At 31.6% G+C, this 20,423-nt stretch overlaps 1 protein-coding gene across 5 annotated transcripts in view; it reads right to left on the reverse strand.

Moving 5' to 3' along the window:
- Positions 1 to 1,487: 1,487 nt before the first annotated feature.
- Positions 1,488 to 20,423, reverse strand: part of LOC127732977 (neuroplastin-like) — a 38,735-nt gene continuing 19,799 nt past the window's right edge. Inside the window, exons 3-7 of one of the 5 annotated variants that reach the window (XM_052242227.1) lie at positions 18,937 to 19,155; positions 12,519 to 12,602; positions 10,336 to 10,629; positions 8,183 to 8,315; positions 1,488 to 4,263 (exon numbers count right to left, since the gene is read on the reverse strand). In XM_052242227.1, the coding sequence (XP_052098187.1) occupies positions 4,206 to 4,263; positions 8,183 to 8,315; positions 10,336 to 10,629; positions 12,519 to 12,602; positions 18,937 to 19,155 (788 nt within the window). In that variant the 3' untranslated portion in view covers positions 1,488 to 4,205. The other 4 variants (XM_052242228.1, XM_052242231.1, XM_052242229.1 and 1 more) reach the window with 4 other exon arrangements.

The raw sequence follows: 20,423 nt of genomic DNA on the forward strand, positions 1-20,423 counted from the left end.
TCAAAAGATAGTATAGAGAGGAATATTTTTAATAATTTTTTTCCTCATTTTTGTTGAGCCTGCGATTAACACCAAAAGTAGGCGAGACACTGGGTTCCGCGGAATTTTTTAATATTAATTTCAATTATTTTCGCATTTATCTTTGTTATATTTTTGACTTTCAAATGAAAGCTTGATGACTTGGGATCACTGTAGAAACCTTGTTGAACGTTTAGTTTAAATAATAGGAAGTATATTATAAAATTATAATAGGAGGGTACATTTGCCCTGTTGTTCAGATCAGAAGTACCTGTTCAAGTTTTGAACTATCAAAATTCCGGGAACCAAAAGGCTCTAAAATGCTATTTAAGGCATATTGATTTTTTTAGCACAGGATAATGTATAGTTTTGACAAAATGACTGCCACTTTTTTTAACTTAAGAGTTAAGCCATGGAAGCCATTAATGCTAGAAAAATGCAGAATATAACATAGAAAGCAGTAGGGCAATCGAACAAGGGATATTCAAGTAATCATCCAGAAACCCTTTGTTTCAGAGACACGAACAGATTTACAAAGATAACTATATCCCCTTCAAATATTTCAAGGAGCATACTAGGATCCTGGATGTGGTTTGTCAACGAGACAACTATCCACCTGAGATCAAAGGCTGAAGTTGTAAACAACCAAGTTTTTAAAGGGTTTCATGTTGCATTTTTATGTCCTGAAAAAATGTATTATTCATTAATGTATCAAAATTAATGCATTTACATGAATTGGTAATGTTTCTTAAAAAGGTTTGACAACAGACATATTACAGTTCACTAATACTAGTATATCATAGCTAATTACTTGATGTGACATGTCAACAGATATTTACAGGAGACACTAGATGGGAAGGAACTTCTGATCCTATCATAATACCTAGGCTCACCCCTAGTTTTAGTAGAGTACCAGTTATTCTTTGTAATGGTTTATTGACAGTACTTTGTCTGCAAGCTTTTTTTATTTTAGCTTTGTTGTTCTTTGAGATATGGTTTTAAATGCCCATTTGTATTGTCTTCTGTTCTTTTCATAGATACAGACAAGATATTAGCTTTGTTTGAAAGTATCATTATTGAGAAAGTATAAAAAGTTATCAGAAATCAGAAGCCAAGTGATTGCAATACTATCATTTGCCAGTTAAGCTAAAAATGTGTAATGGTTTTCAGAGAGGGTGAAAATAAGTAAACAAGTGCATTCTCAATCTCTAACAGTAAAAATTATGTAACCTGTAGTTAATTACCCCAGTTTTAATAATTTGCATTTAACCAAAGAAAGAATAAGTCACATTACCTACAACATTTGTACAAACACTGGTAAATAAATCTGATATGTCTATACCAAACCACATGAACCTGAGGTGAAAATAATAACACTTATTTCTTTCATAAGTATGCTATTTACAATTTACATAGAGAAAAGCACTGACTTAGTATGGAGAAAAAGGGTGTATAATAACAAGACAGGATGGGTACATTCAGTTTATTGATACTATCACATTTAACATCCCTTAAATAATTCAAAGTCATATACTCATTAATTCTAAAGCAAATTCTGAATAATTATAACACAAGTACAGGTACAGATCAACACAGATAAACAAACTATGTTGTACTATTTAATTTCTAGTAGGTTCCAATCCTATTAGGCATGATAAATGAAATTTAGACACTATAAAATTTTATATCGATAGAAATTTTCAAAAAATTTAAAGAAACAGATCTTATATTCATAATTTATCAGGCACCCTGCAGCTGTTTGTTTAATTCAAATCAATATTTCTCATTTCTTTTATCAAATTTTCACATAAACATCATTGACATATTTTCTCAACCAATAGATATTTACAAGTTACATAATAACATGTCTCATTCACCCTCATTTATCTATATAAAACCAACCTAATATACACCCATAAACTGCCCTATATAATGACTATACTATTCATGTGAGAACATTGCACAGATTTAATCATTAGGAACTATTGAAATAGCACTTTACTGTAACAACGTCCAGACTTACAAAATCATACTGTTGGATTAAAATCAAATGAAAATAATTTATTGAGTCTGATAAATAAACTCATTTAAAATTGAACACTCAATACATTGTTCTTTTCAATCTTTCACTGTAAAGTTTGTCCTAATAGATTTTTCATAATCTGTATATTACTTATTCATTTATCCTTCATTTTTGGTTTTATCTGCCAGCTATCAGAGTGTTTATAGGACAACATTATTTGAAGTCCATAACATTTAAAGTACTTTTTTATGTATCTTCTTAAAAACAACCCTCACATATAGAAGTCGTTATTTTATTACAATGTTGAAGTACCTTTTTTAATAAAACACAGACAACATTAAAATAAAAGAAATATTTTTCTTTCTTACACTCTCACACAAATCACATATTGCAAATGTCTCAAAGACTTATTTAATCTCCCATTAATTAAAATCATAAGCAATAAAATATTTACACACTGTGTAATGGCATCTGAATGATATAAGGCAGCAAGAAACAATCTTAAAAATGCTAATAAAACAAAAATAAAAAATTTACAGGTCATACCCTTCATTGAAATCTTACTAGGGATCATCTGAACTTCACCATCTTTTAGTCAGTTTATTGTTCTCAGCATTGTTAATTGGTAAATACTGGTGGACTTCCAGATACTATTGTCAACATGAAGATTGTTTATAAAACATTTTGTAACATAACCACAAGACCCAAAATGTACCTGTGTACCAATGTTTTACTATAATTTTCTGACTGTTATTTCTGACAATAACTGTTACACTACAAATCGATATTGGTATTGTTTTGTTTATATTTTTAATTTATTGTTGATTTCAAAACAAGCACTATTTGTTATAAAAACTATATATTTTTTACTTATGCTTAAAACACAAAAATATTACATAGATTATCAGAAAGTTCTAACAATATTCATGACCTACTTCATTTTGCTACAAAAATTCTGGTTATATTTTTTTTCTCTAACAACCATTCAATCTTTTAAATATGAAAAAAAGATACTTATCCAATAATACACTCTACACATCCAATACACTTTGTTAATATAAAAAAAGGTAGCTTTATCAGTCCACCTCTTTAAAGAAAACCCAAAGAAATATCTTTTTAAAACAAAGAAATGTGGATGACTGCCAATTTGGAAACAAATTATCCACCTGCCATCAAATAAAAAGACCACTTAGTGAGTATCTATACATCCAACCACCTACAACAATGGGCAAGGGCGCATACATACGGTACATACGGCAATGGTTAATCAAATGTGAAGAATTCAATGTATATTAAAACAGCAGGTAATATACCAAACGAGTTTGTGCTTTTATATAAACAATAAATTTTTACCAGTTAAATGGGTATTTTTTTCAAAGGAGACATTTTCCAAAAGTTGAATAGCATATTCTTCAAAGAGGTGGAAATAAAAAAAAAAGCATGTAACAATGTATTTACATTTCAATGATGTATTACTTATAAAAATAGTAAACATGATCAAGTATAAACAAACAAATTCAATTTGAATGTCTACATAAATGATTATTTAAACACAGTCAAAATTCATGTGTAACTGCAGCAGGTATGCTGATGTCCTTGACTTGTTCTTCATGGTGTGTGTTAGATGACCTAGACTACAAAAATTTGTAGGTAGGCTTATTTATTCAATAAAATAGTACAAGTTTTTGTCAGATACCGTTGTGAATTTTGGCTATGTTTAAGCAAATGATAATATAACATGATACATATTCAAATGGATGTATTTTTAAATCATAAAGACTCAGCAGCTTTAGTCTTCATCAAGTTAAAAAAAAATATACATAACTTAAGATTTAAACCATAGTAGTGGAAAGCATTTGCTTTCTAGTGTATTAAGTATGACTCAAATCACACATCTTGTTTTATAACAATGTTTAATACATAACAATTCAGGCAATTCCTTCTTCCATAGCACACTACATATAAATTGATGAGATCATAAAATTGGTTTTCTTTCATCTTCAACATAACAATAAAATAATATCTTAAATTGCAAAATACATGTGTATTTCCTTGATGTTTACATGCACCAAAACAGTAATGAACTTAAGTATATTTGTAATTATGTAGTCAGTGGCTATTTATATATTCTGGGAATGACTGAGGAATGATTGGAGGTAGATCTCTAGGCTCTGTTGTTTCTTTGTCTGACATCATCAGCTCTGTCTATATGAACTTTAGCACTGAAAAAAGATGAACATGAAAAACTTAGATATCTGTATATTATGTTAACATTCAATGCATTGCCTTTATCTTGTGGCACAATTTTTTCTATACTCAAGAAACTGTTTATAGATGTCAGTGTTTTTTGCTATTGCAAATTTTGTAAAATTCTTTTTATTTCTTTAAGTTTATTTTATCTCATTCATTCTCAGTCTTCAAGGACTTAACAAGTCTATTAAGAACTTTTTGGTTTTTATGCTTATAACATTTTATAATTTTTGGATTTAATAAATTTTGGTCATGGGTATGTCATATGTTTATTTATAGGCAATTTCTACATTTTCAATTTGATCTTACTGCCTAATATTTTTCTAGATCATGTACAGGACTTGATATTCGAAGAAAATATTAGGCAATGACGTCACGTATCAATGCAGCAACGTCACATGCTCGTGTCCATCCGTGTAAATTGCTCAATGAAATGCACGTGAATTCATTCATACAACCGAATAACTTCACAACGTTTTGTACACATAAAATAGTTTAACTATTTCATTTCATTTAACAAAAACAACAAACTGTTAATACAAATTGCCAATAAAAAGAATAATGGCATTTTACATTTTGATACTGACCCTAGCGGGCTCACTTGATATTCTTGCTAATAAATTCAGTATCAAAAACAATAAAATGCTCCGCTGGGCGCAGCTTGATACGACCGCAGAGGTCGAACCCTGAACAGTTGGGGCAAGTATGGACACAACATTCAAGTTTGATACAGCTCTGAATTTGGATTGTGATTAAATATTTGACACAGCATAGGTTTCTGACACAGAATGAATGTGGTCTAAGAACTTAAAATTTTTTAATTTACCTATTATGGTCCAATATCCAAAATCTAAATACATGGTTAGATTCAGCATATCAAAGAATCCAAAGAATTCAATTTTTGATGAAATCAAACAAAGTTTAATTTTGGACCCTTTTGACCTCAATGTGGACCAATTTGATAACGGGGCCCAAAAATCAAAATACATGGTTAGATTCAGCATATCAAAGAACCCCATATATTCAATTTTTGTTGAAATCAAACAAAGTTTAATTTTGGACCCCAACTTGGACCAACTTGAAAACTGGGCCCATAATCAAAAATCTAAACACATGTTTAGATTCAGCATATCAAAGAACCCCAAGAATTCAATTTTTGTTAAAATCAAACTAAGTTTAATTTTGGACCCTTTGGACCTTAATGTAGACCAATTTAAAAAACGGGACCCAAAATTAAAAATCTAAATACATGGTTAGATTTGGCATATCAAAGAACCCCAATAATTCAATTTTTGATGAAATAAAACAAAGTTTAATTTTGGACCCTTTTGATCTCAATATGAACCAATTTGATAGCGGAGCCCACAAATAAAAAATCTAAATACATGGTTAGATTCAGCATATCAAAGAACCCCATATATTCAATTTTTGTTGAAAACAAACAAAGTTTAATTTTGGATCCCAATTTGGACCAACTTGAAAACTGGGCCTGAAATCAAAAATCTAAATACATGTTTAGATTCAGCATATCAAAGAACCCCATATATTCAATTTTTGTTAAAATCAAACTAAGTTTAATTTTGGACCCTTTGAACCTTAATGTAGACCAATTTGAAAACTGGACCCAAAATTAAAAATCTAAATACACGGTCAGATTTGGCATAACAAATAAATGTTGTCAAAGATTTTACAAATCTAATGCGCCATACTGTGCAATTAAGGATGTTCGCTACTCAGTTTTAATATAACAAGCTTTTTAAAAGACTGTTATAAATTGATAGTATATACATAAAGAAACTAAAAAAACAGAAAAAAATAAAGGGTGCGTGTGCTTGTTTTCGAGATATAAGCCATTAAAAATTTGGCGGGAAATGATTCTCTCTAGATTTTTCATACTTTTAACATTGTCAAGTTTTCTCTTTTAAAAACTATGAAAAAATAACAAGGATTTTATAAGATTTCCAAATATGGCTTTTAAAACAATATGTAATAAAATTTTGAAAAGAAATGTAGGGGTAAGTGGACACAAATTTTTAATGGCAACACATGGATAAAACCAGAGGATTCCGAAAATCTGGCAAAAGTTCAAAAACAAGAGGAGCGAACATCCTTAAAGGTTACTTCTTGAAATTTTTCAATATTTGAAATTTGAAAAAAAAAATAATATTTGAAGAATAATTCTTTTTAATTTCTGAAATCTGAAATGAGAAAAAATGGACCCCCCACAATTTCTTTTTATGGATTTTTTTGTAAAAAAAAAAAGATGCAACATTTGCAGATATTTTTACTGGTCTTCCTTTATAAATATGCATTTCTTTAAACATAATTTTAAAGCAGTGTAAGGGAAGTAATCAAAACGTTGTATGTGGATTACCTCCCTTACACTGTTAAATTGTCTTAATTGTTCATTAACCATTACTTTATACATAATTTAAAAGCAGTGTAAGGGAGGTGATTCAAATGATGTATTTGATTTATCTCCCTTACACTGCTTTAAATTATGTTTTGTACTAAAGTATTTGTCCATATAAAAATGCTTGTTTTTTGCCCCCTAATTCCTAAAATTTTGAGGCAATTACCCCCAAAATTAATCCCAGCATTCCCTTTGTGATATGGAAACTTGTGGTACAATGTCAGAGATATCCATACACTAACACACAAGTTATGTCTGGAAGTTACAAAAATGCTTATTTTTGGCCCCTAATTCCTTAACTGTTTGTACCATAACCCCCAAAATCAATCCCTACCTTCCTTTTGTGGTATTGAACCTTATGGTAAAATGTCATAGAGATCCATTCACTTAAACTAAAGTTAGAGTGCGAAAACCACTGTGTCTTCGGACGACGAAGAGGCCAACGTCATACCAATATAAGATCGAAAAATTTTTTTGCGGTCGTATAAAAATGGCACTATTCTATATTTATTTTTCGGCAATAAATGTAAAAGGTAATAGAAAAATAAATGGAGAATGTGTCCCCATGGACACAGATGATGCCCCCGCTTGCATACATAAAGGGACATAACTCAAGAACGATAAAAGTGATGCTACCCAAATTTGTACTTGATCAGAGTTTTAAGGTAATAAGTATTGTGTATAGGTTTCATAATGTTTGATTGGGGCAAACTGCAATTTTTGGATTTATAAAGGGACATAACTCGATAATGATTAAAGTGACGCTACCTAAATTCAACTTGATCTGTGTTTTGTGGTAAAAAGCATTGTGTTTAAGTTTTATAACATTTGGTTGAGGCAACTTAAGCTAGAGAACAGAAACTAAAACTTTTGCATTTTTTTCCATTTATAAAGGGGCATAATTCGAGAATGGTTATAGTGACCCCACCAAAATTCAAACTTGATCTTTATTTTGTGGTAATAAACATTGTGTATATGTTTCATAAAATTTGGTTGAGGCAAACTTAAGTTAGAGAACGGAAACTAAAAATTTTGCAATTTTTCCATTTATAAAGGGCACAACTCTAGAACACTTAAAGTGACAACACCAAAATTCAAACTTGATCTGTGTTTTGTGGTAATAAGCATTGTGTGTAAGTTTCATAACATTTGGTTGAGGCAAACTTAAGTAAGAGAACGGAAACTAAAAATTTTGTAATTTTTCCATTTATAAAGGGGCATAACTCTAGAACAGTTAGAGTGATGCTAACAAAATTCAAACTTGATCTGTATTTGGTGGTAATAAGCATTATGTATATGTTTCATAAAATATGCCTCATGTAATATATAATACAGAATAAACATACACCCATCCCTTTCTTCAACCAAACTTGTTATTGCCTCATGTGATAGTTAATACAGAATAAACATACACCCATCCCTTTCTTCAACCAAACTTGTTATTGCCTCATGTAATATATAATACAGAATAAACATACTCATCAGTGGCAGGGGAGTCAACTTCATCTTCCATCTCTTTGCTCTTCTTCTTCTCATAGATAAATATAATGATGCACAGAATAATGACTTCAGCAACAATTCCAAGGAACGGCCACAAGGCGGCAAGACGATCTGTAATATACAAAAACATAATAATGACATCAGTTACAATTCCAAGGAAGGGCCAGAAGGTGGCAAGTCGATCTGTAATATAAAAAACATAATAATGACTTCAGTAACAATTCCAAGGAACGGCCACAAGGTGGCAAGACGATCTGTAATATACAAAAACATAACAATGACTTCAGCAACAATTCCAAGGAACAGCCACTAGGTGGCAAGACGATCTGTAATATACAAAAACATAACAATGACTTCAGCAACAATTCCAAGGAACAGCCACTAGGCGGCAAGACGATCTGTAATATACAAAAACATAACAATGACTTCAGCAACAATTCCAAGGAACAGCCACTAGGTGGCAAGACGATCTGTAATATACAAAAACATAATTATGACTTCAGCAACAATTTCAAGGAACAGCACTAGATAATGATCCAGCGACTATATTAATATACCATGTTGCTGTCCATCAGATTGTCTTTTTTTTATGAATTTTATGCCGACAGGCGAGACATATCTCTGTGTCAAAGGTTTATTTCTATCGTTGCCTTCATGTAAGTATAATACCAATATTTCTATAATTACCTATATTGGAATGGGTTAGTTGTTTTTTTATATTCCAGAGACATAATCCTATTAGAGCATCGATTGAGCTGACTTTTCAAGGTCAACATTTTCCGCAAAATTTCAAATTTAACAATAACCTAGATGTATTTGACAAACCTCAAGAATTTTTTGTAACATATTACACAGTGTGCATTGTGTTCTGCAAGGTTTATTGTATTCAATTAACCAGGTTTAATCCACCATTTTCTACATAAGGAAATGCCTGTACCAAGTCAGGGATATGACCGTTGTTTTCCATTCGTTTGATTGATTTTGCCATTTGATAAGGGACTTTCCAATTTGAATTTTCCTTGGAGTTTGGTATTTTTGTTATTTTACTTTTATTTTGATAATTTTACCTGCTGTCACATGTCAACAATTAAATGAATCTTCAATTACCGTTACACAGAAATATTATTTTCATATAATTCTGTAATCTGGAGTAAAAAAATATAACATGAATCATTATATTTGTTTCTGGAGTATACATATTTGAAAGTCAGGAACCTTGTTATTCTTAGTGTCTATCTGAATTGTTTATTGTCTAATCTTTATTTAACTCACAACATGTCTGAACTCAGGGCAAATTAAGAGCTTAACAGTTGCTAGACACTTTTTTTTGTTGTTGACAGTAGTTTGACTTCTAAATGATAATACTGGATTTACCATGTTATATTTCCTTACAATTACACAAATAAACAGCTCTACAAGTGTAGAAGAACTTATAGGTGCCTATTAGATTTGAATTTTGTTGGGACTTTGCATCATTTAAAAGCAGGTTATCATTCTTAACAGGTACAATTTTTACTATCTCCCATGTGAATTTAAAACTTGGTAATTTTGAAATCCTCTAAACACAAGCTGTAACTCAAAAATTCATATCATTTAATCTTATTGCAAATACATTTGTACGGAATAGTGCTTTCCTTGCTTCTACTACTTAGGTGTATTTCAAACATATTCAAATACCTTGCACTTTTATTTATTCAGTTCATTATATAATTAAGGATTATCTACTTGAACAAGTTATATAAAATATGTCTATAACACCCTTCCATTAATAAATTGCTTTGCCTAGCGCAGCTGGATACGACCACAGAGGTCCAACCCTGAACAGTTGGGGCAAAATTGGACGCAATATTCGCGCTTGATACAGGTCTGAATTTTGGTTGTAATTAAATATTTGACACATAAAAGGTTTCTGACACAGAATAACTGTAGTCAATTAACTTAGAATTGGTTATATGATTTGAATTTATATTCAATTTTTTGCTTTTGTGCAATACACTTTGCTGTTGCGAATTGATCCCCCCTCTCCCCCCAAAAAAATAAAAAATTTACCCCCCCTTTTTTATTTGCTTTTGTGTCAAATCAATCAATAGTAAAATAAAACTCATTGCATAATGAGTAGTGTTGGTGTTACCTTTGACCCTCAATTTAACTGTAGCTGAGGTACCATTAAAGGCAGAGGTTGAGTTAGAATGACATTCATAGTTTCCCTGATCTTCAAAGGTCAAGCTGTAAATGAGGAGCTTTGCACCAACATAAGGTCCATCATCTTCAAGATGGATTCTAGTGTCATCAGGTAGTGGCTCTCCTTCTTTTGACCAGTAGACTTCTGGGTAAGGAAATCCTGTAACTTTACATGTGATCCTCCAATCATCTCCTTGAACTAGGTTCTTAGACGGGGGAAATGAGGAGTCAATCATTGGAGTTCCTTTAAATAATCAAAAACACAAAACTGGAAATTTTCAATAATGGTTATGCAATGATCAAAATATATTTATGAATTAAAAAAAATGTACCTTGAATACACAGCATCATCTTATATTGGTAATGATAAACATGTAATGTCTGAACTACAAATGTATAAGATGACAATTATAAAACATACATAAATTACTTTGTTTTTAGATCTGTTCTATGCATTAAGTCCTTACAGAACAAACCCATCTGGGACATAATATCGTGTTAATATAGTCAAGTGATTAAGACAGATTTCCATTTTAAACAAGTTCAATTTAGACACATGCTACTTAGTTTATTTGATACAACATGGAAATTCATTAGAACAGTTTTATTAAATGTAGGTCAACATTATTTTTAGTGTACAGCTATAAATTAAATTCAATGAAAAATGGTTATATTGTTACACTTGACCAAGTAACTTCTCATAAGACTTTTCATTTACTTGAATTTGTTATCTTCTTTGTTTCCATTGATTATTATGAAAATGCATGTAACTGATCTTTTTTGCTACAAGATGTACAAATGTTTATTACCATTCTTTTTTAAACATCAACAGTACTTTGGGTTGATTAAAGGAAAATTTTAAGAAGAAACTATTTTTTCCTAATATGTTCTTAAGTATCAAGATATCCAGACAAATACTGTGTTTCTATTTTTTTTTATCTATTCCTGCATTTCTATGTTTCCTTTTTAACAAATCGAGTTACAGCAATAGTTTATATTCATAAGAAATGACTAAACTTGGAATATAATTACTCCTCCTCATCTATCAAAAATATATGTTGAACTTCAGTACACTTTGAATGCATGTGCAATACAGATATATACCTGCATGTATTATACCTTACAAGTCATAACATAATGCTGTGGATTCATCATCATTCTTGGTGGTTATAGGTTAACCAAAATTCTAATGCAATTATTTTGTATCAATGTTTCTGATTGGATGACAATAAGAGTAAAATTCTCTATCTTCCTGTCTGTAACGAAGGAAGCCAACATTTGGAATACCGGAATGTACTGACATGTAATTTCTCCAATAATAAGCAAAACAAGTGAAAGTGTGAGCTACTGTTCACTGATCATACCCCTGCCCAAATATTTCGGTAAACAGGAAGTTGTTGAGTGATGAATCTGAAAATGCATCACAAGGTAAAGCTGACTTATATAAACCCTGAAACCAAATTTCAGAAATCCTTGTATTGTAGTTCCTGAAAAAAATGATGAAAATTTTCAACTGGGCTATCATGTGTAAAATGATAAAAGTGTTCAGTAAACAGGAAGTTGTTGAGTAATGAATCTGAAAATGTATCACACGGTATAGCTGACTTATATAAACCCTGAGACCAAATTTCAGAAATCCTTATGATGTAGTTCCTGAGAAAGATGGAACGAAAAATATTCATGGGAAGGACGGACAGACTGACGGATGGACGAATGGATGGACTGACAGACGGATGGATGGATGGACAGATAGAGGTAAAACAGTATCCCCCCACTTTTTTAAAGCGGGGTATAAAAACTCTCATTTTACACATAGAAATCTTCATTTTATCAAATTTTATTACATTCTGAAGTGGACAAGAAACCAGAAAACGCATGGTGTTTACATATGATGCCTGAAGCATACCTATGACGTCACCTAGTTTAGGCGCCAAAGAAGATAACATCATTTCGCCGAATTTTTGTTTAATGGAAATTTTACATTGAATGACTAAATTTGTTTATTTTGCATTAGAATAGAGATAACTGTATTATATTTGAAGCTTTGCAGACGTCCATCGGTAGTTTTACTGTCGCAAATATCCATTTACCTGTCTCCGCGTATATCTCTAAAATATTTAACTTAGCTCATACCTTTCAACAAGACAGTCTGATTAATTCTGTCGTTGTTATCGGCGAATACAAAAACACACTGGTATTTTCCCATATCATCACGTTCTGTAAATAGAGAATTATAATCATAACATGATTAGGAAATATTTATAATTAGAGGCACAAAATTCTTGTTATATATATATATATGTAATGTGTCAAATTGTCAAACTTTCAATAATGAACCTTCCTAGGCCTGTCAAGTTTGATTTAGGATATTATTTCAACAAGAAAATAAAAATGCTTTAATGTTATTGCATGTAAGGTCAATGAGAAATTGTGTTCCATTATTGCTACCAGGTATGCAACCTGATGAGATCAAAGATAGGATTCTGTGTAGTTTGTTTCTCATTCAATTACTAATTCTTCAGAGTTAAAGAAACAAGAGTGCACACACTGAAATGTCTTGCCTGCTTTACTGACCATTGATTTTATGTAGAAAGTCTTAAAGATAAAGGTTTTACTACATGTATCACATTAACTTAACATTTTTAAATATCCATGGCAATGAGGTCAAGGGCGGATAATCTGCCAGATAGACATGTACCTTACAATCATTCCATACAACAAATATAGTTGACCTACTGCTTATAGTATTTGAATAAAATGCTTCGCTGGGCGCAGCTTGATACGACCGCAGAGGTCGAACCCTGAACAGTTGGGGCAAGTATGGATACAACATTCAAGCTTGATACAGCTCTGAATTTGGATTGTGATTAAATATTTGACACAGCATAGGTTTCTGACACAGAAAGAATGTGGTCTAAGAACTTCAATTTTTTTTAATTTACCTATTATGGTCCAATGTCCAAAATCAAAATACATGGTTAGATTCAGCATATCAAAGAACCCCATATATTCAATTTTTGTTGAAATCAAACAAAGTTTAATTTTGGACCCCAACTTGGACAAACTTGAAAACTGGTCCCATGATCAAAAATCTAAACACATGTTTAGATTCAGCATATCAAAGTACCCCAAGAATTCAATTTTTGTTAAAATCAAACTAAGTTTAATTTTGGACCCTTTGGACCTTAATGTAGACCAATTTAAAAAACGGGACCCAAAATTAAAAATCTAATAAAATGCTCCGCAGGGCACAGCTTGATACGACCGCAGAGGTCGAACCCTGAACAGTTGGGGGAAGTATGGACACAACATTCAAGCTTGATACAGCTTTGGATTTGGATTGTGATTAAATATTTGACACAGCATAGGTTTCTAACACAGATTGAATGTGGTCTAAGAACTTAAAAATTTTAAATTGGACATTCACCTATTATGGTCCAATATCCAAAATCTAAATACATGGTTAGATTCAGCATATCAAAGAACCCCAAGAATTCAATTTTTGATGAAATCAAACAAAGTTTAATTTTGGACCCTTTTGACCTCAATGTGGACAAAGTTGATAACGGGGCCCAAAAATCAAAAATCTAAATACATGGTTAGATTCAGCATATCAAAGAACCCCATATATTCAATTTTTGTTGAAATCAAACAAAGTTTAATTTTGGACCCCGATTTGGACCAACTTGAAAACTGGGCCCATAATCAAAAATCTAAATACATGTTTAGATTCAGCATATCAAAGAACCCTAAGAATTCAATTTTTGTTAAAATCAAACTAAGTTTAATTTTGGACCCTTTGGACCTTAATGTAGACCAATTTGAAAACGGAACCAAAAATTAAGAATCTAAATACACGGTTAGATTCGGCATATCAAAGAACCCCAATAATTCAATTTTTGATGAAATCAAACAAAGTTTAATTTTGGACCCTTTTGACCTCAATGTGGACAAAGTTGATAACGGGGCCCAAAAATCAAAAATCTAAATACATGGTTAGATTCAGCATATCAAAGAACCCCATATATTCAATTTTTGTTGAAATCAAACAAAGTTTAATTTTGGACCCCGATTTGGACCAACTTGAAAACTGGGCCCATAATCAAAAATCTAAATACATGTTTAGATTCAGCATATCAAAGAACCCTAAGAATTCAATTTTTGTTAAAATCAAACTAAGTTTAATTTTGGACCCTTTGGACCTTAATGTAGACCAATTTGAAAACGGAACCAAAAATTAAGAATCTAAATACACGGTTAGATTCGGCATATCAAAGAACCCCAATAATTCAATTTTTGATGAAATCAAACAAAGTTTAATTTTGGACCCTTTTGACCTCAATGTGGACAAAGTTGATAACGGGGCCCAAAAATCAAAAATCTAAATACATGGTTAGATTCAGCATATCAAAGAACCCCATATATTCAATTTTTGTTGAAATCAAACAAAGTTTAATTTTGGACCCCGATTTGGACCAACTTGAAAACTGGGCCCATAATCAAAAATCTAAATACATGTTTAGATTCAGCATATCAAAGAACCCCAAGAATTCAATTTTTGTTAAAATCAAACTAAGTTTAATTTTGGACCCTTTGGACCTTAATGTAGACCAATTTAAAAAACGGGACCCAAAATTAAAAATCTAAATACACAGTTAGATTTGGCATATCAAAGAACCCCAATAATTCAATTTTTGATGAAATCAAACAAAGTTTAATTTTGGACCCTTTTGACCTCAATATGAACCAATTTGATAGCGGGGTCCACAAATAAAAAATCTAAATACATGGTAAGATTCAGCATATCAAAGAACCCCATATATTCAAATTTTGTTGAAATCAAACAAAGTTTAATTTTGGACTCCAATTTGGACCAACTTGAAAACTGGGCCAAAAATCAAAAATCTAAATACATGTTTAGATTCAGCATATCAAAGAACCCCATATATTCAATTTTTGTTAAAATCAAACAAAGTTTAATTTTGGACCCTTTGGACCTTAATGTAGACCAATTTGAAAACTGGACCCAAAATTAAAAATCTAAATACACGTTTAGATTCGGCATAACAAATAAATAAATGTGGTCAAAGATTTTACAAATCTAATGCGCCATACTGGTCTTCCTTTAATAAATATGCATTTCTTTAAACATAATTTAAAAGCAGTGTAAGGGAAGTAACCAAAACGTTGTATTTGGATTACCTCCCTTACACTGTTTTAAATTATCTTAATTGTTCATTAACCATTACTTTATACATAATTTAAAAGCAGTGTAAGGGAGATAATTTCAATGATGTATTTGATTTATCTCCCTTACACTGCTTTAAATTATGTTTTGTACTAAAGTATTTGTCCATTAATGAGGACAACCTTGTTTTTCCCCCTTTTTTGCCCCTAATTCTTAAACGGTTTGAGCAATAACCCCCCAAAGCAAATCCTAACCATCCCTTTGTGGTATGGAAACTTGTAGTATAATTTCAGAGAGATCCATACACCGTTCCACAGTTATTGTCTGGAAACTAGAAAATGCTTATTTTTGGCCCCTTTTTGGCCCCTAATTCCTTAACTGTTGGTACCATAACCCCCAAAATCAATCCCCACCTTCCTTTTGTGGTATTGAACCTTATGGTAAAATTTCATAGAGATCCATTCACTTAAACTAAAGTTAGAGTGCGAAAACTAATGCGTATTCGGACGACGACGCCGGACGACGACGACGACGCCAACGTCATACCAATATACGACCACAAAAATTTTTTTGCGGTCGTATAAAAACAGACCAAAATGGGAAAACTTAACTTAACTTAACCAATGAACCATGAAAATGAGGTCAAGGTCGATAATACCTGCCAGACAGACATGCACATCTTAAAATCATTCCATACACCAAATATAGTTGACCTACTGCTTATAGTATTTGAAAAACAGACCAAAACACAAATAAATGGGGAATGTGTCCATGGGTCACAGATGATGCCCCCACTTGCATATCGATATCATATAAAGCTATAAAGGGACATAACTGACGAACTGTAAATGACGATCTGTAAATGACGAACGGTAAAAGTGACGCTACCAAAATTTGTACTTGATCTGAGTTTTGAGGTAATAAGCATTGTGTATAAGTTTCATAACATTTGGTTGAGGCAAACTTATGTTAGAGAATGGAAATGAAAAATTCAGCAATTTTTCCATTTGTAAAGGGGCATAACTCTAGAAATGTAAAAGTGACACCACCAAAATTCAAACTTGATCTGTATTATGTGGTAATAAGCATTGTGTATAAGTTTTATAACATTTGGTTAAGGCTTACTTAAGTTAGAGAACGAAAACCAATTTTGGGACTAACGTACAGACAGACAAGGGTAAAACTTAATGCCCCCTCCACTACGGCAGGGGCATAAAAACTAAACATTGACCAATGAACCATGCAAATGAGGTCAAGGCCAGATGAAACCTGTCAGACTGACATGTACCCCTTGCAATCATTCCATACACAACATAGAGTTACTGGTTATAGTTTCTGAGAAACAGACCTAATCATTAAACTTTTAACCTTGATCAATGATCCATGAAATGAGATAGAGGTCCGGCGAACTCTGCCTGATGGACATGTAGATGTTGCAAGAAACCCATATTACCAAATTAATTATCCTATTATTGCTCATAATAAGTGAGAAATTCACATGACAAAAAACTCTTAATTTTTTTTCAAGCAGTCGCTGAACCATGAATATGAGGTCAAGGACAATGGACATATGACAGATGGAAATATGAAGCATCCAGGTCTACTACCTTCTGAAATATAAAGTTTTATACAAATAGTTTACGATGCTTTAGCCAGATAGGAAAACTGATTTTCATCGCAGGCGAGACAAAAACAACAGATGATTTTGCAGTTTTAATGGAAAAGAAACTTAAAATGGTAATATCAGAATCTTAAAAATGTGGTGTTTAATCAGAAACTATTTGCAAATATTAATTCCAATTCAAATTGATCATTTAAACAGACAAATACGTGTGGAATTCTCACTGTCATTATTCATACAAAGTCTTCTTTCAAAGGTTGTTTTTCAAGTTTTATAAGAAAATTTAGATATTTGAATCAAGAGCATTTTTCACCAGATCAGAACAAAATGATGCTTTTTGTCGAGCCTTCGACTTTAGTCGAAAAAGCAAGACATAGCGATCCTACATTCCGTCGGCATCGTCGTCGTCGTCGTTGGCGGCGTCCACAAATATTCACTCTATGGTTAAAGTTTTTGAAATTTTAATAACTTTCTTAAACTATCCTGGATTTCTACCAAACTTGGACAGAAGCTTGTTTATGATCATAAGATAGTATCCAGAAGTAAATTTTGTAAAAATAAAATTCCATTTTTTCCGTATTTTACTTATAAATGGACTTAGTTTTTCTGCCAGGAAATATTACATTCACTCTGTGGTTAAAGTTTTTAAAATTTTAATAACTTTCTTAAACTATCCTGCATTCCAACAAAACTTGGACAGAAGCATGTTTATGATCATAAGATAGTATCCAGAAGTAAATTTTGTAAAAAAAAAATCCATTTTTTCCTTATTTTACTTTTAAATGGACTTAGATTTTCTGCCAGGAAACAACACATTCACTCTGTGGTTAAAGTTTTTAAAATTTTGATAACTTTCTTATACTATTTTGGATTTGTACCAAACTTGGACAGAAGATTGTTTATGATCAAAAGCTAGTATCTAGAAGGAAATTTTGTAAAAAAATAAATCCATTTTTTCCGTATTTTACTTTTAAATGGACTTAGATTTTCTGCCAGGAAACAACACATTCACTCTGTGGTTAAAGTTTTTAAAATTTTAATAACTTTCTTATACTATTCTGGATTTGTACCAAACTTGGACAGAAGCTTGTTTATGATCAAATGCTAGTATCTAGAAGGAAATTTTGTTTTCTTTCAGTTAACATTACATTCAGTCTGCAGTTAAAGTTTTTAAACATTTATTAGATTCATAAACTATCCTGGATTTTTACCAAACTTGGACAGAAGCTTCTTACAATCAAAAGTTAGTATCAAGAGGAATAGTTTTATTGATTTACTTCCTCATTTTTGTTGAGCCTGCGATTAACAGAAAAAGTAGGCGAGACACTGGGTTCTGCGGAACCCTTACGAATTTTTAAAAGCACATTCACTTTGTATTTTCTTCAGTTTGGTTTCAATTGTTGCAATAGTTTCAGAGAAAATCAAAATTTGAAGACTTTTTAAATGGAAATTTGACTACAGTGAAAGTATGCCAAAAGATGGCTATAGCTTACACTGCTTTTTAGAGTTAAGGTTGCTGAAGATAAAGTGATTTGACACATTTTTATATGCACAACTACACATGGTATGAAGCAATCCTACCATTGGTATGCAAACTTCAATTTTGCAGTTACAATTTTTATGACAGACAAGCATAAAGACTCACAGACTAACATGCTGAATCAATATGTTTTACTCATAGACAGGAAAAACATGATAAAGAGAGCTTTGGTAACAAGCAAGGAAAATAGATAATTGCTTACTAGCTTTGGTGATTGTGAGACTACTATTGTCTTCGCTGTACCGTCCCTTCAGTGATTCGATTTCAGACAATTGTTTTCCATCTTTGAACCATTCCATGGTATATTTGTTGTCATGTGCTGATGCTATACTCTCAAAGGTTGGTTCACATTTTAATTCCACAGTTTTGCCAGTTTTGTCTTTCTCCGTTTTAACAGGTACCACTGCCTCTGTTGGTTTTACTGAAAAATATTGAAATACATAAAAGTTTCTCATTTTATCCTCTTTAAAATTCAGGCCAGTATTTCATTTTGCCCAGTATTGCCTGGTATTACCCAGTAAAACCTGGGTTTTCCCAGTATTTCCCACTGGGCCGGGCAATACTCATAAAACCTGGGGTTTTGGCAACCCTGTAATTAATCCTATGAAAATTTTGAATCTTTTTTTCTGGAAAGTTATTATCTTTCATATACTGTTCTGAGTCATTCTGCATGCTCTGACAAAAGTTATCAATTAAATAAATATGTTGGAAATATTTTAACACTAGTATAATAACAAATTTACTTCTGTTTTGTGAAAAGAAGGATAAATGTATGGTTATATCATAAATATTAATATGAATGGAGAAGAAATGTCTCTTTTGGCTTTCTAACTGGACTGAGTCAATTTGTTCAATTGTACTACATGTACAGAGATCAATTTAACAAATCAGTTGAGTCAATTGCACTTCATGTACAGGGAAGAATTGACCAAATTATATCAGTTGAGTCAATTGCAGTTAAGAGAATTAAATCAATTGAATCTTAATTTGTGAAATAGATTATAGAAAAGAATTGACTAATTTGACATCCCTCATTTACATCTTCTTCTTATTATACGGTATAATGTCATGAATATAGTCTGAACTTACTTACCTGAGAATATATCAACAGTATGTTTGAACCTACTTACCTGAGAATATATCAACAGTATGTTAGAACCTACTTCCCTGAGAATATATCAACAGTATGTTTGAACCTACTTACCTGAGAATATACAACACTATGTTTGAACCTACTTACCTGAGAATATAACAACAGTATGTTAGAACCTACTTCCCTGAGAATATATCAACAGTATGTTTGAACCTACTTACCTGAGAATATAACAACAGTATGTTAGAACCTACTTCCCTGAGAATATATCAACAGTATGTTTGAACCTACTTACCTGAGAATATAACAACAGTATGTTAGAACCTACTTCCCTGAGAATATATCAACAGTATGTTTGAACCTACTTACTTGAGAATATAACAACAGTATGTTAGAACCTACTTCCCTGAGAATATATCAACAGTATGTTTGAACCTACTTACCTGAGAATATATCAACAGTATGTTTGAACCTACTTACCTGAGAATATATCAACAGTATGTTAGAACCTACTTACCTGAGAATATATCAACAGTATGTTTGAACCTACTTACTTGAGAATATAACAACACTATGTTTGAACCTATTTACCTGAG

The sequence above is a fragment of the Mytilus californianus genome, unplaced genomic scaffold (genome assembly GCF_021869535.1).
Source record: "Mytilus californianus isolate M0D057914Y unplaced genomic scaffold, xbMytCali1.0.p SCAF_3, whole genome shotgun sequence".
Classification (NCBI taxonomy): domain Eukaryota; kingdom Metazoa; phylum Mollusca; class Bivalvia; order Mytilida; family Mytilidae; genus Mytilus; species Mytilus californianus.